Source organism: Halichoeres trimaculatus, unplaced genomic scaffold (assembly GCF_033239565.1).
Source record: "Halichoeres trimaculatus isolate MK-OKI-2021-1 unplaced genomic scaffold, fHalTri1.1 fHalTri1_scaffold_19, whole genome shotgun sequence".
NCBI lineage: Eukaryota > Metazoa > Chordata > Actinopteri > Labriformes > Labridae > Halichoeres > Halichoeres trimaculatus.
In genome coordinates this window covers 27,237,948-27,255,922 of record NW_027437197.1, presented here as the reverse complement: position 1 = coordinate 27,255,922, position 17,975 = coordinate 27,237,948, and the positions used below count along the sequence as shown (strand labels likewise).

General features: G+C 44.1%; 1 protein-coding gene across 3 annotated transcripts in view; it reads right to left on the bottom strand.

The window, feature by feature from the left end:
* The window catches only part of dgkg (diacylglycerol kinase, gamma), a 131,660-nt gene that overhangs the window by 90,530 nt on the left and 23,155 nt on the right, over positions 1-17,975 (bottom strand). For all 3 annotated transcript variants that reach the window (XM_074694662.1, XM_074694664.1, XM_074694663.1), the window contains exon 3: positions 4,033-4,109. In XM_074694662.1, coding sequence (XP_074550763.1) covers positions 4,033-4,109 — 77 coding nt within the window. The remainder of the gene's footprint in view (positions 1-4,032; positions 4,110-17,975) is intronic.

Genomic DNA, 17,975 nt, shown 5'->3' with positions numbered 1-17,975 from the left:
ATGCAGAAATCAGTGTTCAGATTTGAGTGACGGCCTGAAGTGTAAGCACACCCAGATATCTGAGGAAAACTTGTCTCCGTGGAAAACACATCAACCCAGAGCCTTCCCGATTGAACAAGCACACAATCCCGTCTCGATTTCTCTTCCTAAGCGGTGATGACACAATTCTACTCTAATTTTAATGGTTTTTGCTTTAACAGGGCTGACAGTAGGATGTTATTGGTTTAAAGGGGACATATCATGCTTGTTTCTCCTTTTCACTATGCCAGACTAGGATGCCTGTAGAGCATTTCTGCCCTCAGTACAAGTCATTTAGTTCCTTCATTGCTCCACAATAGCGTTCTCAATATCCTAATTTTAGGCCATTCTGAAGATCTCGTTGAAACGCTCCGTTTCCAGAATGACCTCCAGTAACCTCGCAACGTCACAGCCCTATGTGCTCTGATTGGTCAGTTCTATCAGAGGGGCGGAGGGGGTGGGGCCAGGGGGCGGTTTTTGCAGCATGGCAGTATTTACAAAATCACCACATTGAATGGGGCAGACCGAGCGAGTTTGCTGTTTGCCAAAACTTCACCGTAAGGCATTGATAGCACTAATAAAATGGCAGAGTGTAGGATACGTCTTTTTGTATTGGACCCCGAGTCAGACCTGGACGGTTCTGCAGCTCAGGAGGAAGAAAATCCACCTGGACACAGATCATATCAGGACGCTTCAGTGTTGTGAGTCAAACTGATACTGTAACATGTATAGTTTATACGTGGAAATATAGGCAGACTTCACCAATAAACTGTTTCTATAACAGGGCTCCATCCTGCTCCTTCACTTTTCTCTGTCTGTTTTATCCATCATGCTGAAAGTGTAGTCTAAAGATCGCCTCTACCATCAGTTCCTCACTATGTTATTACCGCAGCATTATTGTGGTCCAGGTTCACAGTGCATGTCAGAACAAGCATGCAAATATCACAGTCTCACAAGTATTACCACGTCTGCTAAAACTACAGTGTTTTAACTGCTAATTCACCATGTAAAGCCGAGCTGCTCAGCAGAGCAGAGTCCCTGCATCCAGCACTCAGTCAAGTTAGCCAGAGCTGGTAGGGAGCTTTATTTATACTCGGCTCTTGGTGGGTGTGTCCCTCGGTGGCGGTTGTGTGACTAACTGACATCACAGAGGAGGAGCTGCTTTATCAGATTACTCCAATAAAAAGAAAGGATCCTCGTGTCGTCACGATGGTCGAAATGTTGCGGCCAAATGGCAATGACCTATTTTCAGAGGCATCAAATCTTGTTCTAGGATATCATTTTTTGAAAATTCAGGGGGTTTAAGGTCTTATTTTCAAATTTATTTTATTATATGTAAGTATTAAACCAGGGATCAGCATGATATGTCCCCTTTATTGTGACTTTAACAGGTAGCACTCAGGGATCTGCCGACCCGTCTCCACCCCAGGTTAGAAAAGAGGATCTGGAGTGTTCTCAGAGGAGGAATGAGAACATGAACAAGGAGACAAGAGGAGAGGCTGAAAACAGACTGATCCAGGTCACTTCACAGAGCAGAAAAGCAGTCTGTTTAGGTCTTTCTTAGTTTTCATTAAAGAGGATATGAAGCTGAGAAGCACATGACCCTGGGAACACGGATCCATCCTGCGCTCACATGACCTCCTCGGATGTTTCTCATCTAAAAACAACATCTCTGTCACGTCAGCGTCTCTTCTCTCACAAAGCATCACAAACACTCTCTTTCAGTCTGCTTAAAACACTCTCATGTTTTAATCCTTCATGTAAAAGGAGCTTTAAAGACGAGCAGATGAGGTAATGTTCTCTGATGGAGCCGCTGCTGCTGCAGGGGGGAACCCTGTGGGTGTAAGGTACAGCCTCTGATTCCCATCCACCAACGAGAATTATTATTGTTTGTTTGCTCATCTGCTCAATGAATGAAGACGGCAGTCGTAACAACAGCTGCGTCACTCAGCGCGCTCTCTCCTTTCTTCTTCATTCCTAAAACTCAGCAAAAGAGGCTCAAAATATAGCCAGTGAAGCAGAAGAACAGACAGTGAGAGAGGTCACTCTCTGCTTTCATCATGGGCTGGACCAGAAGATTCCACAAGGGACAGTATAACACCAGGATGGGTCATTAAAGGGACATAAACATACACTCATACAAACGTGGACAAACACTCTGATGGGAGGCAGAGGCAGGGTCACACCAGGCATCTCGGCGCCAGGTGACAGCGTGGAGACAGAAAGGAAACACAAACATGAAGTCTAGATCATATGGCCCCAAATTTCCAGCCAAGCTATTAGTCATCACAGATCGATGAGGAAAAGGTAGAGGAATCAGATGATGAAGAGGGAGAAGAGTCTGATGATGAATAAAAAAGTCTGAGGATGAAGAGGGAGAGGAGTCTGAGGATGAAGAGAGAGAGTCTGAGGATGAAGAGGGAGAGGCGTCTGAGGATGAGGGGAAGAGGAGTCTGAGGATGAAGAGGGAGAGGAGTCTGAGGATGAAGAGGGAGAGGCGTCTGAGGATGAGGGGAAGAGGAGTCTGAGGATGAAGAGGGAGAGGAGTCTAATGATGGAGAAGGAGATGAGTCTCACAATGAAGAGGGGAAGTGAAGTCTGAGGATGCAAAGGGAGTAGTGTATGAGGAAAGAGAAGGAGAGGAGTCTGAGAATTAAGGGTAGAGGAGTCTGAGGATTGAGGGGAGAGCAGTCTGAAGAGGAAGAGGAAAGAACAGTATTGGGATGGAATAGGAAGGGAACAAATCTTAGGATGAAAAGGAGGAAGAGGAGTCTGAGGATTTAGAGGTATGGAAAGGAGTCTGATGATGGAGAGGGAAAAAAAATAAGGATTAAGAGGGAGAGAAGCCTTAGGGTGAAGACAGTTGAGAGAAAAGTCTGAGGATGGAGAGAAGACAGTGTGAGGATGAAAAGGGAGAGAAGTTTGAGGGTAAGGGGAGAGGAGTCTGAGGGTAAGGGGAGATGAGTCTGAGGATTAAGAGGGAGAGGAGTCTAAGGATGGAGAGAAGACAGTCTGAGGATGAAAAGGGAGAGGAGTCTAAAGATGACAAAGAGGAAAGAAACATTTCGGGTTGGAAACAAGTCTGAGGATAAAAAGGAGGAAGAGGAGTCTGAGGATGAAAAGGAGGATGAGGAGTCTGAGGATTTAGAGGAATGTAGATGAGTCTGAGGATGAAGAGGAAGAGAATCGAAAGGATGAAGAGGGAGAGGGGCCTTAGGATGGAGAGGGATGAGGAGTATGAGGATAAAGAGGAAATATTACTTAAAAGCTCAGAGTGAACAATGGCCTTATTTATTTTTATTTCCTCAGAGTTGGGACTGCACGTGTCCTTTACGTGTTGCAGTCCAAATTAGCTGAAACTATGAAGGACATAAAATAAGAATGGAAAAAAGTTGGTCCTGTGGCTGGTGTCAGCTTCAAATCAATGATAAACATTCAGAAACTCTCACAGCTAACAGGAAAATGAGCTCAACAATTCAGTTTGAATGCTTTATTAAATCATCTTCATCTACAACTGTGACTGACCGGCCTTCTTTAAACAAGCAGACAGACATGACATGAGCCTAAACGTCCTCATCAACCAGGGGCGGACTGGCCATCTGGACGTTCTGGAGAAGTCCAGAACGGCCGGTGCTGCCAATCGGGGGAGGGGGGGGGGGGTCCTTAAAGTCAAGGGCCGTTTCTGTTTTCCAGTCCCAGTCTGCCACTGTCATCAACCCAAGTATTTGTGTGTGAAAGGAGGGAGAGCGAGAGGCATTATAGGAGAACAGAGTCTGCCTCAACTGCTGCAGTCTGCAGCCGACGCCGTCTGCTAACGTCATGAGCCAAAGTTGATGCTGAGGGTGTGTCTCCACAACAGCCTCTGTCTCAAACTGTGGGAGCTGTGACTAAGCACTTCACTGACTGATATTTCACTGAATCACAGGATCTCTGATCACGTCACACCACTTGCCTGCATGAGCACAGGCAGCGGAATAAGAGCAGGGCAGAAAGAGCTCTGTGACTCTGACTCACCTGCTCAGGGTTATATTTGGAGAGAACCCCTTCACCATGAAACTCCTCCAGCACGTCCTTTAGCTTCTTAGAGGAGTCTGTGGACAAACACAGAGGGACACAAAGAGATGTCATCATCAGATCACCTGCAGCTTGTTCCACATTAACCACCTGACGCTTTATATGCATGGAAGGAATTTGCTGTGGTCTCCAAAGCTACCACGGAGGGTTTGTGATTACTGAAAGGCATTTCGGCAGGAGTTAGAAGGTGTCTGTCATGTGTTCTTGGTCTACAGGTCTACAGGCACTCTTAGCTTTTCTGCAGTAACACGTATAATAACCATTCAGCTGCCCTCACATTTAGAGTCTCATTCTGCAGTTAACCAGCCCATAGGAATCTTGGACTGACTGTCAGACTGTGACAGCTTTGTGTTTGCAAACCTCTCGCTCTGATCCAAATATGGTCTTTTCTGTTCCACATCCGGTCGTCCAAAAAGCTAATCTGAAGGCTTAAAGGGAGCTGATGAACCCACATGCATTTCTTTTTCTGAGTCTCCACATGACAAAAACTGAAATCTTAAAGTTGACGTTTTAGACTTAACATGAGCCTCATTGACCTGACAAGTCCGGAAAATGTTCTTTTGTAATTTATCCATCCATCCATCCATTTCTGCTACTTATCCGGGGTCGGGTCGCGGGGGAAGCAGCCTCATGCCGCGGTCACACCAAACGCGAACACGCGAATTTACTCACGTGAATCGACTGTCACACGCCACGTGAACGCCCGAGTCTCGCCGCTGGACTTTTTTGACAAGCTGAGGGGCGAACGCGCGTTAGCACGGTACTGCGCATGCAGAGTAGAGAGCTCGTTCATTTAAAGACCAAAAGTCCAAAAGAGCAGCTGAAAAACAATGAGCTGTGGTTTCAAAAGTACAACAGGAGAGTGTGTGAAAGCTTTGGAGATCACAATCAATGCCTGCTGCCTCTCCCTGGTCATCCACCAGCCCTGCTTGGCTGATCCCTGCGATCTCATCCTCGATCCCCCGAACCTCCGACCCCCTGAACCCCCGACCACCCGAACCCCCGACCCATGTTCCCGGAGGTCTCCCTGGGGATAATGAAGGGGTGGAGGAAAGAGAGGAGCACAGAGAACTTCCATCTTTACCCTGGCTCTGCCCCTGCCCCGCTCCTTCCTCCTCTCTATCAGGCTCAAAACTCCGCTGAGGAAAACACAGTCAGACTCAGTGATGACCCGTGCAGGCAAATCCAGCTGGGAATGAATGTTTTCAGAACTTACATTCAAAACCTGTCTCCTCAGAGACTTTCACCCAAGCCTGCTCCTGTTTTTCCGGTCTCTGTAGAGTACACACGTCGTATCGTATAACTCTGGATGATGACACACCGCACAGATTGTTTTCTCCTCCATCCTCCGGCGGAGTTGGAGCCGGAGCAGGCGGCAGTTGCCCCCCAACGTCGTCAAAACAATGACGTCGTGGGGGAATATTTTGAACTCGAGCGAATTCGTGTCAACCGCCCAAACGCGTTAACGCTCCAAACGCGCCAAACGCGCCGCCCGGCGGCTAAACACGTCTTTGCATTGACTTTGTATGTAATCGCGCTGCAAATTCACATTTGGTGTGGCCGCACCATAAGCAGGAAAGTCCAGACTTCCCTCTCCCTAGCCGAGACGTTCCCAGGTCAGCCTTGAGACCTAGTCTCCCCAGCATGTCCTGGGTCTGCCCCGAGGTCTCCTCACGGTGGGACGTGCCCTGAGCACGTCACCAGGGAGGCGTCCTTGTCAGATGCCCGAGCCACCTCATCTGGCTTCTCTTAACACCAAAAGGGAGGATATATATATATATATATATATATATATATATATATATATATATATATATATATATATATATATATATATATATATATATAAACAGTACATACAAATATATAGACTAAGAGAAGAGGAGATTAAAAAATGTGCAGAAAAGTAACTGTTAAAGTGGGATCAGCCTTTAGTGATGCTGCCTTCGGAAGTGACTGCTGGCTGATGTCGCACTCATAAGCCTCAGTTTCTCTGGTTGGGCCTCAATAGATCATTTTATTTTTTCCAGCTGTGGGCCCAAAAAACACACATCCACACTGTTAGATATACAAAATCGAGATTTTAGAGCTTCTCTCCATCGAGGCTAATAAAAACCTTTTCTGCATCATCTGTTTGACATTGAGCTTTTTGACCTGAACTTCATGATCTGTCTCACAGACTAACCTTACCTGTGTTTATGCTTTCACAGACATTTCTATAGTTTCGTGATCACATAGTAATCATAGCACATAGTAACGGTACACGGTTAAGGCCCTCCAGTTCAGTTTGAATCCAATCTGCAAGTCTGAACATCCCATTTGGATGAACTGAACAAACACGCTGCATCTGATTATCAAGTGTTCTGATGAATAAGTACTCATGTGTCCCAGGAAGTGCTGCATCACAGGCTCTGAACCTCTGACTCACTCTGTTCAGTGCAAAGTAAGAGAGGACACAGTGTCTTCTCACTGGAAGATTCCGATTCCATATCCACACACACACACACACACACACACACACACACACACACACACACACACACACACACACACACACTCTAACTCATTCACATGTCAAAGAGAAGCTGTTTAGCACACCGACCATGGTGACCCCCTCTCACCATCAGACAATTAGAGAGGGACCATGTACATATGTGCATCTTCACACACACACACACACACACACACACACACACACACACGCACACACACACTCACACACACACACACACACACACACACACACACACACACACACACACACACACACACACTCACACACACACACACACACACACACACACGCACACACACACGCACACACGCACGCACACACACACACACACACACACACACACACACACACACACACACACACACATACACACACACTCCAGACTCACCAATCATATTAGCTCTCATAATCAACCTCTGGGACACATCACTTCATAAGATTTAGCGCTCTGCAGCTCACAGCCGGTAAAGCTACAGTTGGTGTCGTCTGCTTTTAATGTCAGGGAGGGAGAGAGGGAGGGAGAACTGAACCACCTCTGCTGAGATAAGCTACGTCAGATAACAGACCATCCGGGCTGCAGCAAAAGAACGGTCTACTCTTCAACTTCAGCAGTATGAGGAGAGATCTTTGGACTTTAGAGATGCTCTGAATTCTGCAGCTTTACTACCACAGTGTGCAAACAAAAACTTCTACCCAGCTTTTTCAAACAAGGAAAATCGTGGAAACATGATTTAAATATCAGACATACGAAACTCTTGTTTTTCTTCCTCATCTTCCTGGATTGTCCTGAATGATGAGTATATAAACATATTTGTTTTGGGATTTTTATAAAGTGAAAATCATGAAACACAGAAACTCCCTTTGTTCTTTTGTCATTCCCTCACTCATTGTTGCTAGGCGCCGCCCTGTTAAGGCTGCCTGTTATGGCAGCCTGTTATGGCAGATCTCTCTTCTTTGCCCATTTCTTGTTTTTTTTTTCATTTCTTCTTCATCATTTGCATTTAGAGTGGATCATTACTTTGTATGGCTCATTTGTTGGTCATGGACACCAAACTAGTTGTGTCTTCAATAGCTGCGTTTCCATTACACCTAGAATTGCGCAAAAGGTAAATAATGCAATAAAGAAATGGTAGGAAGGCTGAGGAGTGTCATCTCCCTGTTGGAACGCACCCTCTGGTCTCCCTTTTTAAAAAGGGGAACCACCACCCCAGTCTGCCAATCCAGAGGCACTGTCCCTGATGCCCATGCGATGTTGCAGATGCGTGTCAGCCAAGACAATCCTGCAACATCCAGAGCTTCGAGAACTTAGGACAGATCTTGTCCACCCCGGGCTTTGCCGCTGTGGAGTTGTTCAACTGCCTCAGCAACTTTAGCCACAGTGATGGGTGGGCCCCAACCCCAAGTCCTCTGGCTCTACTTCCTTGGTGGAATTGAGGGGATCCTCAAAGTATTCCTTCCACCGCCCGACTATACTCTCAGTTGAGGTCAGTAGCTCCCATCCCCACTTTACACAGTGTGGACAGAGGGCCGCTTTCCTCTCCCGAGCTGCCAGACAGTTTGCCAGAATTTCTTTGGGGCCAACTGAAAACCTTTTTTGATGGCCTCACAGGAACGCCTCAGTGACCACAAGAGCCACGCTTAGCTTGCCAGTACCTGCCAGCTGCTTCTGGAGTCCCACAAGCCAACCTTGCCCTGTAAGACTCCTTCTTCAGCTTGACGACACCCTTCACCTCTGGTGTCCACCAACAGGTTCAAGGATTACCGCTGCAACAAGCACCAGCCGCCTTGCGCCCGCAACTCTGGACAGCTGCTTCAGCAACAGCACTGCTAAACATGGTCCATTCAGATCCCATGTCCCCGGCCACCCCCGGGATGCAGTCGAAGCTCTGCCAGAGGTGTGAGTTGAAGACCATCCTGACGGGGTCCTCAGCCTATTACAAAGACAATCATTGATCTGAGACCCATGGTGTCCTCGTGCCAGGTGCACTTGTGAACACCCTTGAGTTTGAACATGGTGTTAATTATGGACAAACTGTGACTAGCACAGAAGTCCAACAACTGAACACAGTTTCTGGTTTAGGTCAGGCAAGCCGTCCTTCCCAATCACACCCCTCCAAGTCAAGCTGTCAAGGAGGTTGGTCCCAGAGCCCAAGCTGTGCGTCGAGGTGAGCAAGACTATATCTAGCCAGTATCTCTCTACCTCCTGCACCAGCTCAGGTTCCTTCCCTACCAGAAAGGTGACGTTCCATGTCCCAAAGCCAGTGTCCGTAATTGGGGGATCAGGCCGCCAAGGCCTCCGCCTTTGACTGCCGCCTGATATACATATTTTCTATTCTATTCTATTCTATTCTATTCTATTCTATTCTATTCTATTCTATTCTATTCTATTCTTCTCTGGACTCACAAAGACAGTGTCCTTCAGAAGTCCCTGATTGATCAGCTGCAGATACTGAAGCCATCCTGTCACTCTGCTCCTCATCATCAGTGACAATGAGACCTCCTAGTCTCTGCATGCACATTCATCACCCTTCTGTTTCAGACCCATGAATCGAACGTACAGCTGATGTTCCAATATTTGGTTTAATCACTCATGAGTTAAAGAACCTCCAGCAGCTATGAAAGGGAGCCTCCGCCTTAAACAGGTCAAGTCAGCCTTAACCCAGATCTGTCAGAGCTAACAGGAAATCAATATCTGTCCTTATTCAGAGCAGGAACCACACAGCTCACTGAGACAATTTGCTACGTTTTCCTTGAGTTGTGGATGGAATGAGGGTTTTTTCTGCATGTTGAAAATATAAAGACCAAAACAATCCTGCAAAAATCAGAGGTGTGGATTCTGACTCCTGGGGTCCGTTTCACAAAGCAGTTTTAATAAATCTGAGTCTAATTCTGAACTTAGTTGACCTACTTTGAGATAGAAAACTCAGAGTTTTGGTTTTAGAACAGCTGATTTGAGTCAGTTAAATCAACTCGGAGTAGTTTCACCTGGAGTTAAGTGTGTGCAGCCCAAACTAACAAGCCATCATCAATGGAGCCCGGTTTAATGATGCACCATGGCAACAGAGAGGAGAAGGGATGCATTTTTCACCCCAATTCAACCAGAAATTTTAATGCCCTCATATGAAGACTCTGAGCATGTTTTAGAAAAAAGAGCAACAGTGCATCTTATAGGCCTATCTCCCTGCTAAATACAGACTATAAAATACTAGCTAAAGTTTTGGCGTGTCGCTTGGATAATGTTTTGCCTAATATAATATCTACTGACCAGACTGGCTTCATTAAACAAAGACGCTCCTTCTTTAATATCCGACGGTTGTTTAACATAATGTACTCTCCCTGCCAGGGGGTCTCTGAATGCCTTCTCTGCATGGATGCAGAGAAGGCATTCGATAGAGTGGAATGGAACTACTTATTTGAAACTTTGGCAAGGTTTGGATCCGGCAAAACATTCATATCATGGATTAAACTCCTGTATTCTGGTCCTTCTGCTATGGTTCTGACCAACAATGTGTACTCAAAGCCCTTTGCTTTACACCGTGGTACTCGTCAGGGGTGCCCCCTGAGCCCCCTCCTCTTTGTTTTGGCCATTGAACCTCTGGCTTTGGCCATTAGATCTAAAAGTTCTATCCCAGGCATAGTGAGAGGGGGCATAGAACATAAAGTATCATTGTACGCTGATGACCTCCTCCTGTATATGTCAAGCGCAGAAACAGCGATTCCTTCAGCTCTAAATCTATTAGAACAGTTCGGGAAGATATCGGGCTACAAGCTTAACTTACACAAAAGTGAGATCTTCCCACTAAATTTGGATATGACATTCTTTGAGAACACCAGATTGCCCCTCAAAATATCATCAGATTCATTTAAGTACCTTGGTATCACAGTGACTAGGAATTTTTCAGACCTTTATAAACAGAACTTCATAAAACTGCTAACTCAAACCAAACAAGATCTGTCTAACTGGTCCCCTCTCTTCCTGTCTCTTATCGGCAGAGTCAACACAATCAAAATGTCTGTACTCCCAAAATATCTCTACATATTCCAGTGTTTACCTGTATTTATTTCCGGTACTTTCTTTAAAAAGTTGGACTCAGTAATTTCATCATACCTATGGAATGGTAAAAGGCCTCGCTTACGCAAAAATTACCTACAAAGACCAAAGAACGAAGGAGGTTTGGCCCTGCCAAATTTCCGATACTATTACTGGGCATCAAACTTGCAGTGTATATCTTACTGGACTCATCATCATTTGGACAATAATTGTCCAACCTGGGTAAAGTTGGAGATTAATCTCTGTGGCTCTGTTTCTTTACCAGCCCTAGTTGGTTCACCCCTTCCCCTACCATCAACCGCGTCCATCATCTCTCCTGTGATTAATCAAACACTTAAAATTTACTCTCAATTCAGGAAACATTTCAATTTACCTGATATGTGCCTTTCTAGTCCAATAGCTTTTAACCATCTCTTTTTACCTTCAATGCAGGATACATCATTTAACATATGGCATGGGAGAGGCTTGAAGAGTTTCAGTGATCTATTTATCAACAATACATTTGCTTCCTTTGAACAATTATCCAAGAAATTCAATATACCGGGTTCACATTTTTTCAGATATTTACAGATAAGGCATTATATGAAAGAATCTTTGTTACAATTTCCCCAGAAACCTTCAGATAATATAATAAATAACATTATGTCCCGTAATCCTGCAGATAAAGGCACAATTACATCATTACTTGGTCTAATCTCTAAACTAGACAACAGTTCTATATCTGGTATTTTGAATCCATGGGAGCAAGACCTCCAAATGACAATTGATATGCGAGACTGGGCTCGGATTTTGAAAACAATTCATTCCTCTTCAATGTGCGCTCGTCATTCATTGCTCCAGTTCAAAGTAGTGCACCGTGCACACCTGTCTAAATCCAAACTAGCAAAAATGTATCCGCAAATCAATTCTACTTGTGACAGATGTAAGACTGAGGAAGCAACATTAATTCACATGTTTTGGTTATGCCCTAACCTAGAGGGGTTCTGGAAAGCAATTTTTGAAGCCCTTTCCACTATTTTTACAGTTAGAATTAATCCAGATCCTCTGGTATCTCTCTTTGGAGTAGTTCCTGAGGGTACACAGTTACCATTTGGGGGGAAAAGAGTTGTAGCTTTCACCACCCTTTTGGCGCGCCGTCTGATACTTATGAGATGGAAGGATACTGCCCCACCTTCGATCTCTCACTGGATAAGGGATGTCATTGTTAATTTGAAACTTGAAAAGATCAGATGCACACTGCATGGTTCTGAAAAGAAATTTAATGAAACCTGGAGATCTTTCCTTACATTTTTCAGCGAACCCTCCACACTTTTGCAGGAATAAATAGTTCATTGTCTTTGCTTTAGCCCTTGACACACCCTATTTTATGGTCTGGTCATGTTGCTTCTGGACTTTACTCATTTGTTATTATTTTTATGTCTTTTTTTTTTTTTTTTTTAACTTCCTTTGTATTTATTTGTTCCATCTTTTCTATACATCTGTATTCTATTTATATCTTTTTTTATGTATTTATGTATGTTTATCTTATTTATTTATTTATTTACTTACCACTATGTGCCTTAACAGATAGTTTTGTATCTCAGCCACCAACGAAATGTTCCCAAGTAGTGCAGAGCTTTTATACAGGAATGACAGCTTGGGGGGGGGGGGGGTTGTTATTCAATGAATACAATGTTTTTTGTGTGTACACGTTAATGTATATAATGTTAAAAGTCAATAAAAAATAACTTTGAAGAAAAAAGAGCAACACAGCTGCAGCTTTACGAAAGAGAGGGAGAGAGAGAGAGAGAGACAGAGAGAGAGAGAGAGAGAGAGAGCATGGGAGAACATTGCTGTTTGGGTCATTTAATTAGCATAACTGTAATCCTTTGCAAACTCAATAACATTACATCTGTTTGAATTATTGCATATCAGCTTAATCTATTTAACATAGGTGCAACTCTGCGTGAGTAAATTGCACTTGGCAGCAGCTAAGGATCAAATATGCGGCAGGAGCAGAAAGGTACTTGCTTTGAATTTAAGTTCCCTGGACTGGGTAAGATCTTCTTTCTTTTGTCTATTTTTTTCTGTTATGACAGTGTTTTTGTTGATCGCTCAAGTATTTTTGTTTTTTAGCATGTTTTCCGTGTGGTTTTATCTTTTGTTTCCATGTTGATTTAATGGCATTATGCGTTGTGTGCGTCAATGATCAAAAACTGAGTCAAAGACAATTTAAAAAAGCTTAAAAAGGAGGTTATTTTCATTAGTTTGGGATTTTATATAATTTTGGATTGAAAAAGACTGAGATTGGGGAATTATTTTGGTTGTGATTGTTGCAGTTGCTGCTTCATCAGCCATGGTTTTTTTTTTTGTGTTTTTTTTTCCATTGCTAGGCACTTCCCAAGTAGCTGCCTGTTGCAGCAGCTCTCTCTTCTTTGTCCGTTTCTTGTAATTTTTTTTTCGCCTCTTTTTCATCATCTTTGTATTTGGAGTGGATCATCACTTTGTATGGTTCATTGTTGGTCATGGACACCAAACGTTTTGTGGCTTCAGTGATATTTTTACTACTTTTCTCCTGTGTTTGTCTGGAGATCCTACATGTAACCATGGCTGCATTGTTTACATGTGAAATTAGCTGTTAGCAGCCTGTAGCATGTCAATGCTAACTAGTGTAGGGCTTGATGATTTCCCTCGAGGTGAGGAGGTGAGGAGCTGAGGACGACGTGCTGGTTCTCGGATGTGAGCTGGGAGGTGAGGGCGTGGACCTGTCCTTCCATCCATCATTGTTGGGAACGTGGGATCTGTCTCCGCTAGGATGGACGAGCTAGCCGTGCTAACCTAGCGGCATCGTGCTGTTCACGGACGTGGCTGACGGAGCCACATTGGAGGAGCTTCACCTGCTGTGGGCAGACAGGATCCAGGAGACAGAGACTGAACAGACTGCTGGGGAGGCTCAGTCCTGGACCCTGTAGAGGTGGAGACTGGCTGGGCTGGAGAGTGGTGGACGGGCTGTCATCATCTATTTTCTTGTGGACATTTTTGCACTTTTTATACACTTTCTTACTTTTGTTTTCTTAAATGCTGCTGTGACTCCTGAATTTCCCCGCGGGGATAAATAAAGTATTTTCTATTTCTATGTTAGTAAGATGACACTTGATGTCTTCACTTGGAACTTTTATTTCACAATCTTTCATAGTTACCGGTACTTCTTCACTTCAGTGGCTACATCATGTTCTCTTGCTTCAACAGTTCTGGGTAACATAATACGTCAATGACTTAAAGTGGGTCCTAAATCCAGTGGCGGACCATGGCCCCAGCCACTGGGCCTTCAGTAGGACCATGGGACCACACGTGGCAATAAACAATCAAACAAAGAAATAAAAACAATAGCCAGAATCATGTGACATGGAAGTTCAGTATATTGATAGTTTTGTGGGATTACAAATTTATCATGTGCCTGAACACTGCAATACCTAACACAACTTCAAACAATTAAAAAATTAAGATATAAATTTGAAAAAAAACCCCAAAAGTTTCAAGTAATCCAGCAACCACACAGTCTTCTCCATTACTTTCCGCCATTTCTCTTCACGTTCTGCCAACTAGATTTTCTCTTTTCTCCTCACTCACTCACAGCTACAGTTAGGCACTTATCCATTAAAGTGATACTCCGGGATGGAACAAGTTGGGTCCTATCACAAGGTTAAGGGCAGAAATTACCCCTACAGCAGTGTTTTTGTGCAGCAGAAGCCCAGAGCGTTTGCACCAAACACCCCCTCCCTGCTCCTCTGCTGGTTTCCTCTGCACTCAGACGGGGTCATATTTTACTTGATCAAAAACACAAATAAATGGACTCCCACCGAAAAAATCTGATATTGGTCTGCATTCACGCTTTATTTAGAGAATTTCAGCGCATTACTTTCACACAAAAACACAGCTAAATAAGGCTCTAGTTCTCATCGTGTCTCTTCGTCCTGACAGACTACCTGCGTTTGTTTATATCTGGCACGCTGCACACAGACTGATACACTAAGAGGCGAGCGCCTCGTAGCCAGCTGTGCCTCTGCAGTGGAGGTAGCGCCGTTTTTTTAGCACGTTGGTCAAGTAAAATATGGCCCTGTCTGAGTGCAGAGGAGCAGGGAGGGGGTGTTTGGTAAGTATTCGTGAAAATATGATTGGCTAAGACAGCTGTCATTTTCAAATTGTGCCCACATTCGCTTGAGTGTCTCAGGCATTCATTGCAGTTAATGAAGACCCTGCCTGCCAGAATGTGTCGCTGATTCACCCAGATACCATCAAAAGGAAAATTGTGATTGGTCCATTTTCCATTTACTTATATTAACCCATTGTTTGCCAGGACAAGTTTATAAAAATAATGTAAAACTCATTGCTATGATTTAATTGAGTAAAATAAATAAATAAAAACAAAATAAAGAAATAAAATAATTATTTAGGAGTACAAAAATTCTTTCAATATTTTTTATGAGGCGTTCACTGAATACCTTGAAGGCCCAGAGGGTTTGGTCAAATTCCTTGGTTTTTTTCTGTTAGAGGCAGTTAATTTTTCCATTGATAAGTATTCAAATAATTTTTTCACAGTGCAAAGTTTTTTTTATCCTTTTTTCATTTCATTCATTGAGATGGTTTTCTTGGTGATGGTTAGCGTTATGGGGAGTATTTTTGTAGATGTATTATTTAGGTTGATATTGGACATGTCACCAAGCAAGCATAGATGAGGGTAGAGTGGGATGTGGGAGTCCAGGAGAAGAGAGAGACAGTCGTGATTTCCTGCCAGAATTGTTTAATTGGTGTGCGCTCCCATGTTGCATGCATATAAGTGTCTATGGCGTTGTCAGTACAATGTGGACAAATTTCTGAGTCTACAAAGCCCATGTCATACTTTTTTTTTTACCTGTGTAGTGTACTCTATGAATATTTTTGTATTGAATAAGTTGTATGTTAGTCTTTTTCTGATAAAGAGATATAGATATTTCTGCAGATTTGGGTCCAGAAATCAGCATTGGGGAGTATTGGGGTATAGTGGCCTCCACTTTTGCAAAATTGATGCCAATAGGGCACAGTGCAATATATGCCAAAAAAAACGTCATTGCTAAGTCCGGCAACATGATGATTTTAATAAAGCACTTGACCGTCCACGGAATTAATTTAAGAGCGGAAAGTTGCTCCGTGTTCGACTGCAGGACAAGCGTGCCACAGCCACCCCCCAGCAATCATGCCAGCTTGTGAACGTTACAGAGCTGGGGATCTTACCACCAGACTCCGCTTTATCCGGGAGTATTAAGGATGGCGCCAAGTCTGGGATTTCATCAGGTAAGTTTACGTTCAGCGGTATCCGCCCAACTTCTTTATTTGTCAAGCTAACGTTACTGCAACTCCATATGTGCATAGCATGGTGAACTTAATGGGAACCCATGTAATGCTACTTGAAGATATTAGCATCCAGCTTTGTTTTATGGCTATGTGGCTAGCTATCAAAAGCTAACCAAAGACTGGCAGTAAAAAACAGCGCTCAGCTTTTCAAATGTGCTCCACCATTGGGTTGGCTGGTTAAACAACTCGCTTAACGTTTACTATTCTGTTCATCTTCACAGCCTCAGACCCTAATGTGAGGGGGTAAAGGCCAGCTAGTGGGAATCCATTCACACTAGCAGAAAAAGGACAATTTATGAAAGAAAGGCAAGCTCAGTGCCACAGGGCAGTCACACACTTGTCAAAGTTTTGCTGCCCTTTTCATCACTGGAGGCTCCATGGATGAGGTAAGTAAAATGTACAGGACAGTGTTTATCAGTTAATCCTTTATCTCTCAGACCAGATGTTTTTTTTAAGCAGTAAGAACATAACTATGTTATTGTTGATGCTTTGTTTTTTAACGTCAATTAGGGAGATGATAAGATCCCTTAATCCCAGATATCAGCCCCCCAGCAGAGACATGCTGTTAAATACACTCATACCTGCATGGTATGCAGTAGAGAAGCGAAAGGTCAAGAGAGAATTGAAAGACATCAGGGATGTGGCTGTGACCACGGAAGGGTGGACCAGCGTGGCAGAGGACCACTACTTGAATGTGTCAGTCCACTATGTAAGAGAGGGTACCCTGAAGGAGAAAATCCTGCATACCAGGGCAGTGTACAGATCACAGGCAGGGCATGTAATAGCTGAAGAGATAGGGGATATTCGTGATGAGTTCAATATAAAGGAAAACGTTGTAGTCATCCCTGTAGACAATGCAGCTAATATGGATGTAGCAGTTAAAAAGATGAGCATTAGAAAAGCTAGCTGCTTTGCCCATACTCTTAACATTGCTGCTCAAAAGCTGGGCTAAGTTGGTGTGGTTAAAGCGATGCAGCTTGGCTGAACCTGCCCTTAAAGAGAAGCAGCATCTTCTTGGTACGAAGCCAGTGTAGACTAAGAGCAAGATTTTATGGCTAAACCAATTATTGAACTATTACTACAAATAGGCAACCTCATATACACTGTCTGCCCATAGGCCTGTTGGAACATGCTGTCATTCTGGATGTAAGGAACCGGTGGAACAGCCTGTTCTTGAGGGTGGAGCGATTTCTGGAGCAGTTTCCTGCTATCCAGGTAGCCTCTATGGACCCTCGGTTAAAAAAGTGGAGAGGGACAGTGTGACGGCCCCTGAAGCCGTCTATGCTTGTGTGTGGCACTGTTGAGCTGCCCTGCTCTCTCTTGTAGGTGACGTCTGGAGTAGGTGGAGTTGCATGATGGAGCAACCTGAAACACCTGGCCAGTGTGAGGGTTGGGCCTCCTATTTCTTCGAGCCTGCAGGAGGGCTGCGCTCTCTTGTGTGAGGACGTGTTCGTCTTTCTGGATATCTCTGCGCGGCTGCGCCCGGGTCGCTCTGATTCCAGACGTGATATGATGGACTTTTGCTTTTTGAATAATAAAGAACAAACATAAACCAGTTTAAACCTTGGAGTTGTCTTCCTTCTTTGGTGCGCCTGAGAGCCGGGTGTAACAGACAGGTATTGTAGATCAGAGGGACATAGACCTTAACCTAACCTTATTACTTTATCAATGTGAACTTGTGTGCTGGGCTGTGGTCTTACTGACAAAACAATATCTACATCTCTTTTATTCAGACTGAAGAGAATTTCTGATGACGACTACGGAAAGGCAGAAGAGTTTGTCAGGGTGATGAAGATACTCTACACTTCAGCTAGCTGCATCTCTGCTGAAGAAGTCCAACATTGGGCCAGATTCTGCCCATCTTGGGTAAACTCCAGCACCACTTCACAGTAACTGCTGAAGACTCTTCCTTTACACAGACCATCAAAGACAAGATCTGGGGAGACC